Source organism: Cydia fagiglandana, chromosome 19, assembly GCF_963556715.1.
Source record: "Cydia fagiglandana chromosome 19, ilCydFagi1.1, whole genome shotgun sequence".
NCBI classification, from domain to species: domain Eukaryota; kingdom Metazoa; phylum Arthropoda; class Insecta; order Lepidoptera; family Tortricidae; genus Cydia; species Cydia fagiglandana.
This window is the reverse complement of record NC_085950.1, coordinates 12796823-12820122: the sequence shown is the minus strand read 5'-3', so window position 1 is coordinate 12820122 and position 23300 is coordinate 12796823. Positions and strand designations below refer to the sequence as shown.

At 39.1% G+C, this 23300-nt stretch overlaps 1 protein-coding gene across 1 annotated transcript in view; it reads left to right on the top strand.

The window, feature by feature from the left end:
* Positions 1–23300, top strand: part of LOC134674042 (inactive dipeptidyl peptidase 10-like) — a 177529-nt gene that overhangs the window by 132803 nt on the left and 21426 nt on the right. The window contains exons 4-7 of the mRNA XM_063532092.1: positions 3452–3546; positions 17507–17634; positions 19395–19558; positions 21976–22193. Of these exons, the coding sequence (XP_063388162.1) occupies positions 3452–3546; positions 17507–17634; positions 19395–19558; positions 21976–22193 (605 nt within the window). The remainder of the gene's footprint in view (positions 1–3451; positions 3547–17506; positions 17635–19394; positions 19559–21975; positions 22194–23300) is intronic.

The window sequence follows — 23300 nt, the reverse complement described above, 5'->3', positions numbered from 1 at the left end:
GACCATAGATGGGAGCTTTGGACTATAGTTGGGAGGTTTTACGGTATTCGAAAGCGATAGAGAAGCAGATAAAGAAATTTAGTTATATAGGGCCTCTGATCATGGGTAGGATAAACAACATGTTAAAACCAAATGGAAAAATATTGAAACAAAGATCTGTAAACCTAATCCTAGCTCGATGGTGCTGTCCGCGCCGCTGCAAATTGACTTCCGGTGTGGCCGCGCCACTTCCGCCACCGGAAGCGGCGCCATATTGCTTGTAGCCAACCAAATGGCTTGGTTAGTGAAACTGCAAAATTCAAGGGAACTTCCGATTTTTGGGACATTTTTTATGCGACCATAATTGTAGGGTGTCGATAGATAAGTAATATAAGTATATTTTATTAAATACAATGGACTTAAATAAAATGAATGTAAATCTGCTTATTTGTGATAAGGTTAACCTTACGTTATGTAATTTCGGTTACCTACAATAAAAACTCTGATAATATATCAACATAATCATTGTGTAAAGCTCGTTATAATCATCTACATATATGAATAGTAAAATTACTGTCTAGAGATAGAAATAGAACATTTGGCGATAAAAACATTTATTGGAAGTGAAATTGATAAAACAACATACGAATACAATACATGTACAGTCAAGTAATTTAATTTCCTACCCATTTTGTACTTTGTCACAGTGACAATAGTACGAGGTCTCTAGCTCTAGCGACTTTCATGTTGATTGTCACTGTGACAAGGTGCGAAATGGGTAGGAAATTAATTCATTGACTGAACCTAAATTTGTGACGTCACACTGCCATTAATAAATAGGCATAAATAAGCTTCAAAAACAACCTCTACTTAAAGACTAATTTTAGAGTAGAGTCAAGTGTAAAAATATGGGTGGACATTTCTTACTCAAAAATATGTCCCAACGCTCTAATGTCAGCGAATTAAGAACAACGAGACATATTTTTGGGCAAGTTGTCCACACCCATATTTTTACACTCGACTGTACTACAAACCGCTTTCATTTATTCACGTCTAGGCATAAAAACACACGTATTTACGTTCCGAAATCGCAAACTAAACTGCACCGAATTGTTTAAAACAACACTCGGGCCCGCCAGGCTCCGCAATTTATATGCATCTACAAGTGGTCGACCGTACTATTATTCAAAATGGCTGCCGTGCGCCGTTTCAATTACTTTCATCCAGCTAACAAAAATACAGACAACTATTAACGAAATTCGAATTCAACAATTAATTCAGTCTAAATTAGAATGAGCCAGGTTCCTAAAATTTGCACAAAACCATGGACAGCTCAAGTAAGTTTGAATCGTATGTATAAAGTAATTAAGTCCAAATTTAAACCAGCTAAGTTTCTTGGAATGCTACATGAAATTCTACTCTAAGGTAAAGTAGTAGGGTTTATTTAAATTTTCGGTAACTAAATAGGAAAACTTTTCGCTTCAGAGCTTCCTGGAAAATATTGTTGAAGTATTTTAAACTGTTAATAAAATAGACGGTCGGGATACATTTACATAATATTTATAGTTTAAATAACCTTTAGGTGGTGTATTTGCTGCTGAGTGTGAATTAAGTATTTGAACCGTGGATCCAAAAAATATGAAAAAAATAATGTACAGTTTTTGAGTAGGTGCCTATTTGCAAAATGTTATCCCGGAGTAAAATAACGTAACTAATAGGGTTGGCAACAGTCAAAGGTTTACATAACTTGCCCCTGTCTCAAGTTTAATTCTGTTAATTGTGTGTTGATAAGGCTTAAAAGACTGGCATCCAGGCCAAAACATTTCGAAAAAAAAGTTTGACACAAGTCTGGGGATTGACAGAGCAAACTATACTGGCGCCATCTGCTAAATACCTACTTTGACAGGCCAACCCCATTGCCACGAAGATACCTCCCTTTTGCTTTGTCCAAGGTACCCTGAAAAAAAAGACCTTTTAAGTCAGTCTATTGAGATGAATCTACTACCACTTTCCACGCATTCAAACTTTTATAAATGTAATTACGAATATTGGGGTAACTGCCGGCCTAGCCAAGGTTACAATCGCTATCGCTTCGACAACGAAAAGCTTTATGTCTCTCTATCACTCTTCCATATTAGTGCGACAGTGACAATTGCGTTTCGATCGCTACGGAGCGTAAGCGATTGGCATCTTGGCTACGCGGCCTGGTTCTAAAACTTACACTAACTTGGGCATCTGCCATAATTGTTTTGCACATGTTATATCCTCGTACAGCCCACCATACAAAGTCTCCCTATTTATAATATGAACCTTGTTGTACAGTAGATCAGGGTGACTTTCGTTTGTTTTAGAAAACAATGAAACAAAAGAAATGCAACTTTATGTGGTTATGCGGTTATGATCAAATTAGATTGAAACGGAGTGTACATGGTAATGCACATTGGGCCATACGAGGTTAAAGGAAGCCTATAGGAAGCTGGCCATTATTAACCATGACCGATCTATCACGGGCTCTCCCAAAGTATTAGGAAGGTCACTCCATCATTTTTGCAGATTTTCCTGGAATAAAGCTTCTGTATAATTTTACAAGCAAAATACTTGAGACTTGAGAGTTACAGAACTTTGAATAGTTACTTACAAAAACAAATAAATTTACTATGTTCAAAGTTTATTTGGGATAGATTAACCAGTGAGTAGGCTTAGTAATGGTCACGGCTTGGCCACGACTTTGCGTGACCGGCGACGGCAGCGGCGGCTACCATAGGCTTGAGCGCGACACAGCGATCGGACCTTTCGTTCCCACCTATAGTTGTCGCCGCCGCCTCTTTTCGTTGTTGTTGTTGTAATAACGGATTGTCACCTTGGCCACGCTCCCTGGCTAGAGGATATGTGACGTCCCACGGATAAAGGTACCTTATGGCGGTTGGCGCTTACGCTATTATTAACGCCGCCCCAATATTATTGCGGCGCTATGTGACGTAAGTGGCAGCCGCCATAATGTACCTTTTGCCGTGGAACGACATATTGCTTCGAACGGCACCTTTATACATTATTAGTTATTACTTTATACATTCCCTGTACCAATTAAGTGATAAGGTCTATATTTGCTTATTTAATTACACAAATGGGTCTGCGGCGATAGACTTTCATTGTGTTTACCAACCTCATAAGACCCAAGATAAGTTTTGCGCTTTTGAATTTAGAACTTTCTTTTATTTTCTATAAGAGTTCATAACTCGAATTTACTTTGTACTTGTACAAGTACGCGGGGACTTACGAGGTGAAATTCCGACCAGAGGGGCTACCTTGAAAACCGAAATTCGCAAATTGCGGGGATCTTTCTCCTTCACTCCAATGAAGGCGTAATTAGAGTGACAGAGAAAAATTCCCGCAATTTGCGAACTTCGATTGTGTAATGAAATATGTGTCCTAATGCGAGAGGTTAAAATATATATATATTTGCTTGTTCCAGATGAGGAGCTGGTGTTCCGTGACCGCTGGGGCGGGCTCACGCTGTTCAATGTACGCAACTTCACCACGAGGCTGCTTATGAACAACTCCACTTTTGTAAGTAACTTGTAAGGTAAACGTACTAGTGCTCGACATGTAAATGCCCAATAGATGACACCTTGCTGTCACCTTTATTGTCAATGACTTAAGTTTCAAGATGACATGTACTGGGACCGCGTCGAGCACCAGTACGTTTACCTTATCATATAAACTATCTTTTTATCCTTTTCAGTAACTCAAAACTTAAAGGTAAACCTCTCCAAAACAAATTTCATCTATTATTAAATTGCACAACAGGAATTAATAATGTTTAAAAAACGTGAAAGTTTAAATTTCATATAAATCAGTGTTACGATTTATGCCTTAAAATGTAACTAAGAGACAGACAGATTCACTTTCGCATTAATATTAAGTAGGGAAGTAAGATTATTAGTAAAGACTATGGTCGCAACGCAAACTCTGTGGATTTACACTTTTATATTTCTCAGTTTAAGTTTAAGTTTTACTAAAACTCCACTGTCCGGTTGAAATTTTCACAAATTGTGTACTTCTGTTGCCACTATAGCAACAGATAATAAAAAGTACGGAACAGTCGGTTGGCATCTCGCATTTGTCCGGTTTTTGTTATAATCCAGTACGAAAACAGTGCGCGTTTTTATTCAACTGAGCAAAAATTACGTGATTTGATCCCAAAATCCTTGACAATCACGTCGAAAGCGGGGGAATTAGAAAGTTTGCCAGCACGATCCATCAGGAGGAAATTAGAATATAATGGTGGTCCATTTCGGTACCGGGGGATTCCTTTGCATAATCATTAATTTCTCTTGTAATACAGTAAAAGGTAAGTCGCCTAATCAGATACCCTTTGTGAAAAACAGCAGCAGACTTTTTATGCTAATTTTATTGTAAAAAAAGTTTGAGTTGAGATTTTTATTATTTTTGTAGATTTCATATTCTCAAACATGTTCTTATGAGCTCAATCAAGCTATTTTACAACAAAAAAATAGTGCGCAAAAATCGCACGTCGGTCACCAGACATGTTACACACATATTTAAAATCGCTATTTCTAAGATTTTTTTTTGTTATCACCCGTCCTCATAGTGAAAGCAGTTATGAAGTTGACCCAAAAAAAATTATTAAGCGGTAAGCTTCATCACTTACGATCTTTGAGTAATTCTAAGCATTTCTAGTCTGAGAGGCAAGTAATTTTGCGTAGATATATGTATACAAACTGTAAAAGAGTGGTCCAATAATAGAGTGCTCGTACAAACGCCAGCCATCGGTAAACTGTCGGGGCGAAATTGAAAAGCCTTGTCCATTTCTGAGGCCGGCGGAGGAGAAAGATAGACGGATGAAAGGCCGAAAATAACAACAAACGAGTTAAAGCAGAACATATTCTGAAGGCAGCGCCGGATTTAGACATTTGCCGCCCGTAGGCTATCCCGATTTTGCCGCCCCTATCCGCCTCGCTTATAGGTTTTTAAAGTACTTTCCTATCAGGGCGTTTAATTTTATAGTACAACACACCATAGCCATATTAAAATGCATATAAGGTGACGTCACTAATGTCACATTCTAGATACAGATTTATATGGCCAGTTTTTGTCACTCAATGATGAGACCTAGTAATATTTGCCTGATCTGATCGGTGATCGGTGGGTACCACTGGGTTTTAGCCATTGAGAATCAAGGTGAGGCATTGGCAGTCAGACTGGATATAGCTAAAGAGTTCGGTCGGGTCTGGAATCGAGTCTGCTCGAGGGACTATGCTATACACATGGACCGCTAGCTTTTTATCCGGTAGACACAATGAGCCGTATAGTAGACGGAAGCTGCTCCGATAGTGTGGACATTAACGCTGGCGTTCCACTAGGTTCTGTGCTATCATTGCTGCATATCAATGATAATCATTGCTATGCAGATTGCAGATGACATCAGTAGGGATACGTATTATACAGGCTGTGCCAATTTTCCTTCATTCTGTAGTGCTGGAAAGTCATTAAAATCTTGTATCTGATATCGAGAACACTCTATCCATCCTGAGTTTCGGCATGGGATCGGAACAGTTTAGCGAGATTCAATACCACGAAGACACAATAATCGACGACCATCCCAAACTCATAATGTAGTCAGATGGGTCCCAAAAAATTAAGTTAGTTAAATGGAAACGCGAGCGTAGCGAGCGCGAAAATTTTCGAGAAAATAGTAGGTAGGTACATTTTTAGGGTTCCGTACTTCAAAAGGAAAAAAAAGTGAACCCATAATACAACGAAGACAGAAGGACCGACAACCATCCCAAACTCACAATGTAGTCAGAAGGGTCCCAAAAAATTTAGTCAGTGAAATGAAAACGCGAGCGTAGCGAGCGCGAAAATTTTCGAGAAAATAGCAGGTAGGTACATTTTTAGGGTTCCGTACTTCAAAAGGAAAAGAAACGGAACCCATAATACCACGAAGACAGAAGAATCGACAACCATCCCAAACTCACAATGTAGTCAGACGGTGGTCAGATGGGTCACAAATAATGCAGGTACTTAAATGAAAACGTGAGCGTAGCGAGCGCGAAATTTTTTCGAGAAAATAGTACGTAGGTACATTTTTAGGGTTACGTACTTCAAAAGGAAATAAACGGAACCCATATAGGATCACTTAGTTGTCCGTCCAACCGTCTGTCTGTCTCAATATAAAGGGTCTTTTAAATTTTACAAATAAATTCTGGTCGACCTTATCAGAACAGCACATAAAATATTTTTGACCCAAATTTGCCGCCCCCTAAAATCTGCCGCCCTAGGCTTCAGCCTACTCAGCCTAGTGGTAAATCCGGCACTGTCTGAAGGATATTTAAAATGTTGATGTTAGTGGTATAGTAAGAACGTTTTATGATGTCCGAATTGGGAAGATATTTTAAAAAATTCAACTGTAATCTTACGACAAATCTTTTGCCTGTAGGGGAGACTGGGGTGAGTTGTGACAGAAGAGAGTTGTGACATTGTCGATTTTTTGGAATCTAATAACTGTTAGTGAGCTCGCAACAGTGTGCGTTTGTTAGCTCGCAACTTGAACTAACAAATGCGCGCTATTGCGACCTAGTTTTTAGTTAATAGATTCCAAAAAATCGACAATGTCACAACTCTCCTCTGTCACTACTCACCTCGGTCTCCTCTATTATTAAAGTGACATTCCATTTCCAACTGCAGCTGCAATACTGCTCATTTTAGTATGAAAATTGACAATGACAGCGACGCGTTCAGTACCGGGAGTGCAGCTGCGGTTAGAAATAGAATGTTACCATTATGATGACGATTTGCACGCTTGCATGCAAGCTAGGTACAAGATCTGTAACACCATATATTGTAACATCCCCATACTGTATCAATGCAAATAAATAATTTCTGTTTCTGATTCTGATATTTTCTTTTCTCAAAAATGGACGGCAAAGCCGACTTTGCCGTCTAAAAAATAGGTCGCGAAGCGCGTAGTTTATGGTCAGTCAAAAATTAAAAAGTTAAAAACATTGCAGTCTCGATTTTGGGACTGCAATGTTGCATACAAATTCCATTATTTGTCGAGTTCCAAACTTTTTAAAAGTTGAAATGGCCATATGAAACGAAGGCACAGGCCCATTAAACAGCCAAACAGATGATTAGTACCGCGACTATTTAGCTGTCTCAAATAGGTTGGCGTATTTTCGGCAGAAAAATACACTTCTATTTTTTAGTTAAAAAAATAAAAAGGCGGCAAGGGCTTTTTTCTGTGAAAATATATACGTAAGGAAGTTGCTTTTGTATAATATTTCTGCGATATTTATATTTCTTGCACCATTTTTGAGAAAAGCACTATATATGACTCGGCTGGAAGGCTACTTGCTGGCTTCGGATTCAATTAAACGGACTCCCAAGGTCGTCCGTTTAAAACGAATCCTCAGCCTGCAAGTAGCTACTTCCGAGCCTCGACAATAATGTACTATTATTGTATTAAATTTCTGTGATGTGATCGATTATGAAATCCAGGTGATTATATATTTTATTTTATAATTTTGAAGTCAATTTTTATTTTTAGGGTTCAGTACCCAAAGGGTAAAAACGGGATCCTATTACTAAGACTCCACTGTCCGTCTGTCTGCCAGTCACCAGGCTTGTATCTCATGAATCGTGATAGCTAGACAGTTGACATTTTCACAGATGTTGTATTTCTGTTGCCGCTACAAATACTAAAAAGTACGGAGCCCTCGGTGGGCGAGTCCGACTCGCACTTGTCCGATTTCTTTTTAATCAGTTTATTTTATTGTTTACAAATATTCAGACTCCTACTAATGCTAAAATCAATACATTAAAACGGACTAGAAATATTTTAGGAATTACTAACCACATACACCTTTAAAAAACCGGGCAAGTGCGAGTCGGACTCGCGCACGAAGGGTTCCGTACCATAATGCAAAAAAAAAACAAAAAAAAAAGCAAAAAAAAAAACGGTCACCCATCCAAGTACTGACCACTCCCGACGTTGCTTAACTTTGGTCAAAAATCACGTTTGTTGTATGGGAGCCCCATTTAAATCTTTATTTTATTCTGTTTTTAGTATTTGTTGTTACAGCGGCAACAGAAATACATCATCTGTGAAAATTTCAACTGTAGCTAGCTAGTATCACGGTTCGTGAGATACAGCCTGGTGACAGACGGACGGGCGGACGGACGGACGGACGGACGGACGGACAGCGAAGTCTTAGTAATAGGCTCCCGTTTTACCCTTTGGGTACGGAACCAAAAACCTTGCAGAACACAATCGTCTAGACCTTATTGATATTCACGTGGGCCGATGAGAATCCATTCGATCGGCAGTAAACATCCAATAAGTTCGTTCCTGAACGAATGGTATCGACTTAGCATTGAACGGAACTTTTATCTTACGAATAATGGGAAGGCTGACACTCACACCGGAGACGGAAGAGATCTCAAAAAAATGCGATTAAAAATCTTTACTTATAGGTAGGTACGTAACGTACTTAATACTTTTTTTTAAACGATTTGAATGATTTATTTGTGCATACAAACTTAGTTAATACCTAGAAACAAAATGATACCATACTTAAAACATAATTAAATAACTAACCTACAAAACTTAAAAACTAAATCTAAAAAGAAATAAAACTAATCTAAAAATAAATAATTACAAACTATCCTGCGGAATGGTGCCGTAGATGTTGGCAGCATTTCCCCGCTGTATCGCAATACCTATTCTTTGTGCGAGGAAGCTGCCAGCTCTACGATCACCGATCCCTTAATACTTATGTAAATTGTCTCATTTGTGATTACGAATCAAAGTATATCTATTCTATTCTAAAGACGTAAGCTGTGTTCGGGTAATTTTTAGGATTCCGTACCTAAAAAGGAAAAAACGGAACCCTTATAGGATCACTCGTGCGTCTGTCTGTCTGTCCGTCTGTCACAGCCCATTTTCTCCAAAAGTACTGGACCAATTAAGTTGAAATTTGGTACACATATGTAAATTCGTGACCCAAAAACGGACATTTTACGTAAAGAAATTAATTTTATACATGGAGGCCACTTTTGGGAGCTAAATGAAAAAAATAAAAATTAGTGTTTTTTAAACTATAGCGTGTTACATATCAAATGAAAGAGCTCATTTTGAGACTCTCAAATATATATTTCTTGTAATTTTAAAATAAATAGTTTATAGATGACATAGCCCATAGATGACAAGAAAACCTATAAGAAATATGCAGTCAAGCGTGAGTCGGACTAATTACTTAGTTTTTTATCCGACCCCTACGGGTATTTTAAAGTCAGTTCACTCGCGTTTCACATATAAAAAAACGCATTGTTAAAAATTGGGTAATGTACGGAACCCTTGGAACGCGAGTCCGACTCGGACTTGTCCGGTTTTTTAATTTAAACTACACTTATTAATTACTTAACGGTCTGATGGTCGGCTTCGGGTCGTTTTCCTAAGGCCAACAAACGTATCTGGATTTATGGGCCAAATAACGCAGGAAAATGAATACGTTTGTGAAAACGCCTCAGGGGATCGCCTTATACCTGCCTTTTATCTTGTTATTAGTCAATGTAAGTTACCTAACCGAAAAACAAGATCTGAAAAATATCACAAATGACCACGATGGGGGAGGGCAGGTCCAAGAATCATGTAGATATATCAATTCATATTTTTAGACCACCCTAGTATTCATTTAATTAATTTAAAGATTTCATCATCATCTTCAGGCCTACTCCACTCCAGTCAATCCAAGTAATTTGAAATCCTGTTAATATTTATTTGTTTTACAAGGAGGCAAAGTTGTTGTTTAACCTCTCGTGCTAATATTGATACCCAAGCAAGCGACAGATCTTATAATTGAAATTCGATAAGTACCTATAGAATCAGTATAATGTTGCTCCCGAGTGAAACACCCCGCCACACACAGGCGAAAAATCAATAAAAGTCGGACAAAACCTAAACATTCAGGATTATTATAGAAATCGTATTAATGCACGTTTGCCAACTAATAAAAACAAAATTACAATTATATTATGACATTTATTAAATTTTGATCATAATATCTGGTTCTTCTAAAAGATTTAAAACATTTTGGCATATGGGAAGCGACTTTTTACTACCCAATTTTCTTAGTCCTGTTATATAAGGATCGGAAGACATTAAAAGTCTTTTCCATAGCCATTTGCCTAAAAAAAATGTGACTAAGCGCTCATGCTTGATTACACTAGTCATCGATTAAAATGAAAATTTTGTTAAAACGTCGCGTAAGGTCGCATAAAATAATGGTTGTATGTTAAAACCCAAGTTCTGTAGTTTCTAAAATTGATAATATCAAAACCGGATCTATCAGGAAGTTGTACTTTTCTCCTTGGTGAAGTTGAACAATATGCAAAAAATACAAGACATTACACTTATTTTTTTTTATAATAAACAAGCAAGCATAGCTATCAAAAGTAACTATTAGTAATTAGGTTATTACCTCCTAGAAGGGTATCCATCATTAAATCACAACTTTCTGAAAGCAAACGATAAATAAGTAAGCACATAAGTAACACTCGCAGAGCAGTAAAATATTCGCCTTTGAACAAGTCGAACTTTGGAATGAGAACGTGTCGCGTAGATGACTCTAACATGAAAATGATTATGCGAGTAGCGTGCACTGTTTATTGGACTACCCGCTAAGATTGGTTTTTGCCTGTTGGGGCTACTTAGAAGTTTTTTGGTTTTGTCCGACTTTTATTGATTTTTCGCCTGTGTGCGCCAACACGAGGAAAATAGCACAAATCAAATCCTTATTAAATTAACATTATTAAATATCTATCATTAAAATTAACACTTAAAAGCCAATTCAATCAGCCAACATAAAGAAACAACTCAAAATTTGCATCTTATTACTTTGCTACTGTTGTGGATAAAACGTAACTTCCTCGTCAGTTTTTGAAGTATAAAGAGAGCCCTTACTTATAGGTTGGTATGGTGAAATTTTAATTGTTGACTTAATTGGGTTTATATTTAAAAGGAAAAACTGTGTATTACCCATACAGTTCGAAGCACAGAACCAGTCATTTCGTTAGTACAAAATTAATTTATAAAGTTTTTGTTTGGCGTTCGTTTACAAAGCGCTAACAACAACAACGGATACAAAAACATTTATCAGAACAATTCAGCTATAATGCATTCGCCTAGTTCTTATTATTATGGCTTTAAGGCTGATTTAAGCGAATCCCAGGGCTTTTGTGAGCTTAAATAGCAAATTGTTTAGTTCAGCGTCACACCGGGTGCTCGTCTGCACGTAGCCCACGCACGTGACTCTAAGTTCAAGCCGGTACAGTCAGCTCATGGGAGGATAATATATGTAGTTACACCAAGAAAAGTCTGCAGCGATTTTGATAGCCCACCCAGCGCAAGTGTTATTTACACGTCATTATTTCATAGAAGTTTATCAATGTTTGGGTAACATTTTGAGAAATCAACATTAATTTCGCTGCGGCCCACTTGAATAATCTAAGTAGAAGATTTGAATTAGGTACTGCAATGTTCTGCCGCCAGAGTGCAGCACTAAGCTAGCTAGTAAACCATAGAGTAACTTATACATACCGTGCCGTAAACAGTTTTTTGACAAGTTTTCACAGACAATAAAATATGACATTGATTCATCGAGGCGGTTTGTTAACAAGGGTCTACGGGAAACGCGAAAATCGAACTTTAGTTATCTGCCTCTTTTTCGCTCGAATATGCAAGAGGGAGAGGTTACATTAATGAAATTTCGATTTTCTTGTTTCGCGGGTAAACCCCCATATGGTGATGGATAGTGGTAGTAGCGCCCCCTACGCAGAGATTTGCGTAGAGTATATTCCCGTTGCGAGGGTTTCAAAGCACGAGGGTTAAACAAAATTTGCCCCCGAGTGAAACACAAAATTTCACCACGCCAACCCAACCCGAAGCAAATATAAAATGTAAAATATACGTAACGGTATCGTAAAATGGGGTGAGTTAGGTGAAATTTGACTTTCAAACCTCGATAAAAAAATTTTTTTACGTGTGAAAACTGAATGGTGTATATAAAAGTGATTCGGACGTTTGTATTTTAGTTTGCATTTTATTTGGGGTAGTTCCATTTCATAACTTTGACGATAAAGAGGAAAACCCACCTCACCCGTAGTGCCTCATATTTGGGGTGAGAGGGTTTTTCATACAGGTGATGTGATTTTGGAAGAATGTTGGATCGATTTTTTTTTATGCGTATTACTATAGCCCCATTTTAAATTGGAATACATTATATTTGTAGCAGTAGCCTTAAAATCCCTTCTCACCCCCCCTCTCAAACCTTCTCTCCCCATTCATAACCCAACTCTCCCCGCGAAACCTACTCACCCCGTTTTACGGTATTAACCACTCAGATTTTCATGTTTTTTGTAAACCTTTTATTGGTCTAAGGGTCCAACTTGCCTTTTAATATAGCAACTTAGCCGAATGTTTCAGGAAGGCTTCAGGAAAAACGGTAAAAAACAAGACAAATCGCCGGCAGCCGGTGCCAAGCTGAACTTTTCAAGGGAAATTGGATCCTATTACCGGAACATTGGGGGGAAATTGGCGTGTTTGGGAGAGGTGTTTTTATGGCACGCTGACACGCTGTCAGAAATGTATAAAACGGAGGAGTTATTGTTTGTTGGTGAATTATTGGGCGTTTCTCGACGGCTCGACGTGGAGGGCGCTCGTATTTTGGCTGTATTTTCTGTGTTACATGTTATTGACACTTGAAATATGGACTAAATGTTCTTATTTCGCCATTTTTAGGGTTCCGTACCCAAACGTAAAAACGGGACCCTATTACTAAGACTCCGCTGTCCGTCCGTCCGTCCGTCCGTCCGTCTGTCACCAGGCTGTATCTCACGAACCGTGATAGCTAGACAGAACAGGCCGCGTAGCCAAGATGCCAATCGCTTACGCTCCGTAGCGATCGAAATGCAACTGTCACTGTCGCGCTAATATAGAAGAGTGATAGAGAGACATAATGCTTTTCGTTATCGAAGCGATATCGATTGTAACCTTGGCTAGGCCGGCAGTTGAAATTTTCACAGATGATGTATTTCTGTTGCCGCTATAACAATAAAAACAGAATAAAATAAATATTTAAGTGGGGTCCCATACAACAAGCGAGATTTTTGACCGAAGTTAAGCAACGTCGGGCGGGGTCAGTACTTGGATGGGTGACCGTTTTTATTGCCGTTTTTTGCATTATGGTACGGAACCCTTCGTGCGCGAGTTCGACTCGCACTTGCCAGGTTTTTTTAGTGTTACCCAATACTGTACATATTGTATTGGAGACGGTCTTGGTAGCTCAGATGGCAGGCACTGTACTAGTGATCCAGTGGTCGTGGGTTCAAGTCTCACCCAAGACAGTGAATTTCCTCTACATCTAATTTCTCAATTCGCAGACGTTTCTGCTTGATACAAAAATAGTTATTTGTTTTACAAGGGGGCAAAGTTGTTGTTTAACCGCTCGTGCTAATATTGATACCTGAGCAAGTGAAAGATTGTAAAATTGAACCACGAGCGTAGCGAGTGGTTCGAAAAATGGAATCTTGAGCGTTGCGAGGGTTTCAAAGCACGAGGATTAAACAAAATTTGCCCCCGAGTGAAACACAAAATTTTTCACCACACCAACCCGAAGCAAATATAAAATGTAAAATATCAAACAAAGTCAAACCAAATCAAATCCAAATGAATGTTATTAAATATTTATCATCCAAAATCATCATTTAAGAGTCAAAACTACCAGCAAACATAAGAAAACAACTCAAAATTTGCATTTGCTTACTTTGCCTCACATGTGGATAAAATGCAACTTTGCTATCAGTTTTTGAAGTGCAAAGTAAGCCTTCCCGAGCTGGTGTGGTGAAAACTAATTTACACATTCCAATTAATATTATAATTATAAATAACTCTATCTGTCAGCCGGTTTGTCTGTTACCTAATCTATTACCTTTAGGGTCACTTGCACCATTCACTAACCCAGGGTTAACCGGTTGAACCTGGAGTTACCAAGATTACCAATACAATTTGGCACTAGATTAACTGTTTAACCGGTTAACCCCGGCTTAGTGGCATGTTGCAAGTGAGCCTTACACGATTAAACTGCTGAACCGATTTCAAGGGACTGTACCCAATGGAATAGACAAGACTACAAACACAAAATTTTGTAACTTGACCAGCTATGACTGTCTTTGATACCAATAATAACTACCACGGGAGAAAAAATGAGCGCGCCGCGCTACAATTACACTTATAATAATAAGTATACTTTTAAAAAGAAATAAATGTCTACTTAAATAAGCAGTGGTAGCCGAGTGGATATGACGTCTGACTTTCAATCCGGAGGTCGCGGGTTCAAATCCTGGCTCGTACCTACCAATGAGTTTTTCGGAACTTATGTACGAAATATCATTTGATATTTACCACTAGCTTTTCGGTGAAGGAAAACATCGTGAGGAAACCTGCATACATCTGCGAAGAAATTCAAAGGTGTATGTGAAGTCCCCAATCCGCGTTGGGCTAGCGTGGGGACTATAGCCTAAAACCTCTCGCGCATGAGAGGAGGCCTGTGCTCAGCAGTGGGACGTATATAGGCTGAAATGATGAATTCCCTGCCGGCGTCTATATTTCCGTGTTCTTATAACCCGGCAACCTTCAAATCAAGAGTGAACAGGCACCTTCTGGGCGAGCTCGCTCCATCGTAGGCCACGTCTACGCCTCGGCTAGTTTGTGGCCATGAGTAAACCCATTCATAATAAAAAAAAAAAGTCTACCTCATATACAGAAATTTAGATTGCTTTCCACAATGTTGTTAAAATTGAATCTTGAATGAAAACTGAACGAATTGTGCAAATAAAACACTCCATCCAGCCTCGACCGAGTTCAGACACAATAGCATTTTCTTGCATTCATTTACTTCGTTTGATCCATTCCATTGCCAATATTGTAACACAACTTTGTTTAAAAGCGAGCACAATATATATTCACATGAAATGACGTACAAGAACTTGTAAAAGTCAAAAGATACGACGGAATTTAAAGATATGTGCTGTCATTTTATATACAAAGTTGCATTCAGCTGTCGTAAATGCTACCACGCGTCATTTTGCATGACCTATCTCAGATTCATATTGTATTACTTTGTATTATACCTTGTCAACCTTGTAGCTTTTGCTTAACGTCGTATCTAAAGTTCGAAGTAACACTAGGGGCTGATTTAGACGGCGCGCGAACTCGCATGCGATTTTAGTTACATTGTGGACAATGGGTTACGTCCAATTCAACCGACCGATCAAAACCCGCAATATAATGAAACGCGAGTTCGCACGCCGTCTAAATCAGCCCTTTTATTTACTTTATACCAATAAAAAAAGAAAACATTCTCGTGAAAATCTGCAAAGTCCGCCCCAACCGAAAAAAGTTACGTATTTTGTAAACAAACGCGTTTGTTAGATAAGTATGGAAATTTAACATGATTTTAGGGCGATAACCAGGTCGTTTTGTCCTCAGTTTGTGGCAATTCGATACTTACGATCCATGGAATAAGGTCGTGAATTAAATACACTTAAGATGCAAAGTTTATCTCGCTATCTGTGTAAGTATATTGTTATGATAATTTTAAACCAAATTGTGTGATGCGCGCGCAAGGTAGCTTCTTCTTCCTCGCGTTATCCCGGCATTTTTGCCACGGCTCATGAGAGCCTGGGGTCCGCTTGACTACCAATCCCAAGAATTGGCGTAGGCACTAGTTTTTACGAAAGCGACTGCCATCTGACCTTCCAACCCAGAGGGTAAACTAGGCCTTATTTATTTGTCCGGTTTCCTCATGATGTGTTCCTTCACCGAAAAGCGAATGGTAAATATCAAATGATATTTCGTACATAAGTTCCGAAAAACTCATTGGTACGAGGCGAGGTATGAACCCGCGACGTTCGGATTGAAAGTCGCACGCTCTTACCGCTCGGCCAACAGCGCTCTCAAGGTAACACGGACGGACACGAAATTTTGCGATTTTGTAAGAGCCTCCACTAAATCTTAAGAGAGGGGACGTGAAGTCAAGAAATTTAAAGAAACTTGGAATTGCTTCTGACGGGGCTATTAAATTTCGCTTTCCACTGGAGCATGTTTTACGGATTGAATTATATATGAAAGTAAATTTGGGCAAATCACGAGCCTTTCGGATATATTACCTAACAAAGTGACAACTAGGTAGTTATATATCTCTAGCCATTCTTATCCTTGCCATTTTTATCGTTCAATTATTAAACATATCTCTTAGACATCCGTCCAATCCCCATTTGAATGAAGCCATTATATAATCTGTCTACCTTTGAACTCACCCTTTTCAAAGTGCCTCGAATATTCAATAGGCGAAATTCTTTTATTGCACAGGAGTCTATTCTCGGCGTTTTCTTTTATCCCCCGAGAACTATTTGGAGGATTGTTCGTTCGGTTTGTTTCCCTGACTTGATTGACCGACGATCAAAGGGTTTTTAGGATTGCGAGCGCTTAGTAGAGAAAGTTTTTTAGGATAATGTGGTCTTTACACACAGTCCGATTGAAAATTCTCAAGACATAGTTGTCGATAACAAAGTTGCTTTAAATGTGATGGTTATTTACTTATATATTCGTTCTCCCACAATTTAACTCAACAAGGGACCATTTTTTTTAACAAACCGCTGACGAGTCTATACTGGCAAGGGTTCTCCTTCTTCTTCCTCGCGTTATCCCGGCATTTCGCCACGGCTCATGAGAGCTTGGCGCCCGCTTGACAACTAATCCCATGATTTGACGTAGGCACTAGTTTTTACGAAAGCGACTGCCATCTGAACTTCCAACCCAGAGGGTAAACTAGTATTTATTGGGATTAGTCCGGTTTCCTCATGATGTTTTCCTTCACCGAAAAGCGACTGGTAATTATCAAATGATATTTCGTACATAAGTTCCGAAAAACTCATTGGTACGAGCCGGGGTTGGAAGTGTTGGAACCCGCGACCTCCAGATTGCAAGTCGCACGCTCTCACCGCTAGGCCACCAGCGCTTCCAAGCTACACTGTTTTCTATACTGGCAAGGATTATCCGCAAATAATTAAGTAGCGATTACTGACGAATTGGTACTTATTACTAGCTTTTATTTAACTTGCGGTGTATGTATGTGTGTTCGTGGCAAATCCTGCAAGCTAAATTAGACTCACTTACATATGTAGATACTGTAGAGATACCTAGGTAAATTAGGTGACAATGTAATGTTATGGTACCATTGAGCTCATCTAATGACGGACACATGAGGTGCGAATTCACTCTAAGATAAAACAACAGTCTCAGTGAGTAATTAATAGTTGCCAGCTGAAAGAAAAATATAGTCAGGGATAAAATCTTGTGAATAAAAACTTTTTTTAACAAACCGTTAATGGGGCGGCTATACCTACTGGCAAGGTTCACGACGTTGACGATCACCTTTTGTTGCAGAGAGAGCTAAACGCCGTAGACTTCAAAGTATCAGCGGACCTCAAGTTTGTGCTGCTGGTGTCGGACGTGAGGCCGGGCTGGCGGCACGCCAGGCTGGCCAGATACCACGTCTATGACGTCATCAACAGGTAACATAACAATGCGTTGTTGCAGAGAGAGCTAAACGCAGTAGACTTCAAAGTGTCGGCGGACCTCAAATTTGTGCTGCTGGTGTCGGACGTGAGACCGGGCTGGCGGCACGCCGGGCTGGCCAGATACCACGTCTATGACGTCATCAACAGGTAACATAACAAGGCGTTGTTGCAGAGAGAGCTAAACGCAGTAGACTTCAAAGTATCAGCGGACCTCAAGTTTGTGCTGCTGGTGTCGGACGTGAGGCCGGGCTGGCGGCACGCCAGGCTGGCCAGATACCACGTCTATGACGTCATCAACAGGTAACATAACAATGCGTTGTTGCAGAGAGAGCTAAACGCAGTAGACTTCAAAGTGTCGGCGGACCTCAAGTTTGTGCTGCTGGTGTCGGACGTGAGACCGGGCTGGCGGCACGCCAGGCTCGCCAGATACCACGTCTATGACGTCATCAACAGGTAACATAACAAGGCGTTGTTGCAGAGAGAGCTAAACGCAGTAGACTTCAAAGTGTCGGCGGACCTCAAGTTTGTGCTGCTGGTGTCGGACGTGAGACTGGGCTGGCGGCACGCAAGGCTCGCCAGATACCACGTCTATGACGTCATCAACAAGTTAGTTATACCTACTATACTCCATTCACGTTAACGAGCTAGTATAGCGTTCTCTCTTTTGCACTTTTGTATGCAGATGAAAGGGACAAAAAAGGGCAGTGGGCGTAAACAATGGCACCTCGCTGTTCGGCACGGCACGGCTTACATGCCGTCGCTTCGATTATTTATTTTTATACATTTCTTATGGTTATAATATTTATTTTATACTCTATTTAGTTAAGTTTTAATAACCAACTGCATGTTTATGATCAATATTGAAATGACATATTGGTTGACTAATTACTTCAAACAACTATTTATTGATTATAAACATGCAGTTCAAAATAGTTAAGGGATAGTCAAAATATTGATTTAGGTCACTAAATAGGTGTTTGCCTATACACAACAATTCAAAAAAAGAAAGTCTTTGTTAATATAAAAATATTTAGAGTAATTAGACGCGTCCGCACCGTACAATAGACCGAGTTGACTATCATGTAAACTCACCCGTTGCACATGCATCGCCCTTATCGCTGACCAATCACGTGCAGTCTGAGTTTTCTGGTACTAGCTCGTTAACGTGGATAGAGTATAGGTGTTTCCCGCAAATTGACAACCATTGTGCCTATAACGAGGTAGCGCTACTCTAGCCACAGCTCCTCCACGAAATCTAGCAAGGTTGCTAATACTTGCTTTAGTGTGTGCGGAAACCTAGTCCTGTTCCTGGTACGGTACCTGTCCCTGTATTAAGTACTTCTACCTTGATTGCAGTCCAGAGGAATGAATGACTTTTTTTTGACTGAATGAATGATCGTTTATTTGCATTAAGGAAGCTTGTATTTGTTCTAAACTAAACAGTTCTTTTATATCAAATATTGTTCTGCAAAAACAATTATCAACAACTTATCACACAAAATCTTAAAATCTAAATAACCGTATTAGCCAAAATATCAATGCTGAACAAAAGTCCAAGAATCTGCCTTTGGGTTGATGGCCGCCATTTGAGATATCTTCTGTTCCAGCGATTATGGCTTCTAGAATCCTAGAGCTGTAACTTGTATCTCTCTTCTACAATATTTTTTTTCGTATAAATCTTCTTATCATCATTCCATCGTCTAATGTGCTCAAGTGAACAGGTACTTGAATTGTAAAATTTGTTTTATCGACAGGAACAAGATCCCTATATCTCCCGTCGAGGATGACCGAACAGCGCCGCTCCTGCAGTACGCGGAATGGTCCCCTACTGGATCTAGCCTGGTGTTCGTACACGACAACGACATCTACTACAAGCCCAGAGTGCTCAAAACACTGGTGTGCCGGATCACCAATAATGGTCAGTAAAGCTCAACAATAAGATCCACATACTGGTCTGGCTTAGCTAGTAAGGAATTTCCCAATAACTTACACTTACCAGTTTTACTATGCATGAAACTTGTAACACAAGCAAGTGTGTTTATAATAAAATGATTTAAGGAGAGGCTTAATTATGTTTTTCAAGCTACATACTCTCGTAAAATAGGCCCAGAACATCCATGTACCGGCTGTAACCAAAGTAAGTGCCGCAGTATTCAGTGTAGGGTCGAGTTCACGAATAACTTTACAAGCCAACTCCCGTTCCTAATGTACCTCTAAGCGCAGTACTCAGGGCACCTACACTAATGCACTTAGCGCATCTCCTAGCACTGAGCGGTGCTCTGACTGACGCGTTATTTGTCATGTCAACAGTAAGCTTTTAGCGGGACACTTAGTAGCTGACCTTAAAGCGGTTTAAATTTTCAAGTGCTTTTGCAATTTGTATTTTTACAAGACTCCGCTCCGCTTAAGTGGTGCTTCAAAATTTAGTGGATTAAAAGCAAGTCGATTTTCTTTAAGATTGTGGATCATCATCCATCACGGTCTGAAAGGTGCAAGAGGTCGTTTACTTTATCCATAGTGATAAACGAGATGTGTATATGTTTAAATAGGTATGTATAAATACAACCATTTAGCTAAGAACATTGAATCCGGTCTTCGAATGAAGGCCGGGTCGATGCAGCCAATATTAAATTTGTATTTCAATGCAGCCAACATTAGAATAATTAAGGGCTAGTGAGGCGGTACGACGCCACAAAGTAAAAATGGTGCATTCTAACTTTGTGAGTACTTTGAGTACTTTTTGGGAGGTTTTGTTTAGGTGTTTTTCTGTATTTCTTTTGGCATTTGCGCTATTTACCAAATGCGTTACAGTACCTACTGTTTCACAGCTTAAGTAAAGCTTACTAGGCAACCATTCCTGGGAAAAATCTCAGAGTATACAACAATACATCAATATCAACGGAGTGCTTGACATCAAAGAACACGATAAACCAACACATATCTGTGATAGGCGCGATATCCATCTCGGCAACGGGCTTTCCATATAATAGATGGGATGAAGATGAAGCTGTATTTAGAGTATACGTACCTACTGTGGATTTACATAATATTATTCAGAATTTCACTCGCAGTGTTATATTTGTAAAAGTATATTGAGAGGCAGAGTGAACGAGTTCATTGAACCGTGCAATCAATATTTTGCTTTCACTGATATAGATTTTCACGTACGTGCCTAAAATGTTGCATTGCATCGCGAAAATATCACATTTTAAGTTACTCTTAGGTTACTCCAGCGTAACCTTACTTTATGCAGGGTTTTGGTTTTTAAATGAACGAATGGAATTGGAAAACTGCCTTTTCCGGAATTAGTCGCAGCTATTCGAACTTCAAGATATTCACAAGAGACGACACGTAGATCCATTCTAGATACGTTATAGTTTATCAACTACTCGTAGTTCTCTTTTGCAGCACAATTCGGGCACCCAATGTCACATTACGTTAGATAGAGTAAGATATCTATTAGATGTGAATTGGATCTCTAAGTCATATCCTGTGGAAAACGTTAAAGAGTATCTCCAGAATCGCGCAAATGTTAAATTTGACAGGTTAGATCTTAAACATATAGTTATGGTATCTTGGTGATGACTAAAAGATATCTAATAGATGTCTATTTTAGAATGCGAATCGGACCACGAGCGCATTCGTGCGTAGCCAAGCCTTAAACAGAAACTATCAGCGAAGACATGATTACGCGGTGACCCACTTCTGAATATCTAGAAAGCCTGTGGCCCGCCAATTGTATTATGTAAGGCGAGAAGACTTCGTGTGGAGTCTGCGGCGTCTGCGATACGAACTGTAAAGGTGCCAAATAGGCGATAATCGGAAACTTTGCGGATTGGAACGGAGTGTGTTCTATTAGAATTTTAATAAGTACCTATATAGTAGAGGTAAAAGATTTGCGGTTTAAAGATACACTAGAGCCAACTCCAAAATCAACATTACGTTTGGAATTAAATTAGAAAATTTTTAACTGTTTTTAGGTGGTAAACGCCACCTCACTTAGTGGATTCTGAATTCTGATGCGCCAGCTGCCGTGTGCAGCTGTTGTGTGTATTTTTTTTTGTGTTTAAGATAATCTTTAAAACAATAACAATTACACACAACAGCTGCATCACACGGCAGCTAATTGTACAAAATATTGTACAGTTAATTGTACATTATCTAAGGTAACTAAGACAACTTTAAATAACTACAGAATACCAGACCGGTTAGCACGAGTTGCGTTCTCGCGCGCGAGTCTATTCTTTATACCAAAAGTCGAGGTTAAAAGTAACGGTCAGCGAGCATAACATTCCGAGTATGAAACCAATTTGAAAATTAACCTCCTGATTCCAGGTGTTCCTGGCGTGATCTTCAATGGCGTCCCAGATTTCCTGTACGAGACGCAAGTCCTGCGGCTGGAGCGCGCGCTCTGGTTCAGTCCTGATGCGCAGACGTTGCTCTATGTCAGCTACAACTGCTCGCTCGTCCACCAGCACCAGTATCCTTGGTACGGGCTGGAGGAACAGGAGCCTCCGGCCTACCCGGCTATTAGGACGCTGAGGTACCCCAAGGTATAACCATGTTTGAAAACCCTATTTTTCGTCAGTCATAACATCACTGACCTATGAGCACTGTTATCCTTAATACGGGCTGTAACAGAAGCCTTCAGCCTGTCCAGCCTGTAAGGCCAAGTTTCCAAGACCTCTAATCTACCAAAGCCCTACTCTATCGCAGAGATGTTCGTGATTGCGGGCTGATAATTGACAACAAAGGATTCTACTCTTTCTCTCAAAAGATTAATTTAAAATCCCCACGCCAGCAATTAAATAATTATTGGCTCTGTGAGCTGGAGACCTTAATTTTCTAAGCTTCATAAGCTTAGAAAATTTAAAATTAAAATACTTAATTCCGTTGAGTCATTATCACAGCGAACTCACAATGGTCACTTTTAAGTCCTTTATGTTAATGTCCGCCATTTTGATCATTTTCCAAAAAACAAAACGACAAAAATTCTATCTGCCGAATCTGCTCACCGTTGTCTCAATTATTATAATATAAATGTATCCCACATTGATCTATTTTCGTATAAAACCTGTGAAAGTATTAAAAAACAAATTATTACTCACTTTAAATTGAAATTATAAACAATAACAAACTGTATATTTAAATAGGTAACGATAATTAACGATAAAATAGGTATAATTGAAAATAACTTATGTATATTAGTTAGTATAATTTATGCACTCATTGATAACTTTGTTATTTAATGATAACTTTGTTTTCCGCTTACTGCTCCTACACTTAGATTAAAAATTGTTTTATTAAGATAGGGCACTCAAGGTGTATTAACACATATAATATTATTATATAAGTTTTTGTACAAGACTGTTTGTTGCCTAAATAAATAAAAAAAAAATAAAAAAATAAAAATAACTTCATCTGTTGAGAAATGCTACCTGCAGAGAACATCCGGACATACGGAAGCATTTTTGCCCAGTTAAAATATTAAGGGCCAGTTGCACCAACCACAATTAACAGACTGATCAACGTCAAGCAGCAGAAAACTGTGAAACTTTCCATACAATAAAATTTAGCGAACGCTAAAACTGTGAAAGACCGCTTGGTGCAACCGACCCTAAGTATTTCAAATTGCACCTTATATTATGTATCTGTTTAAC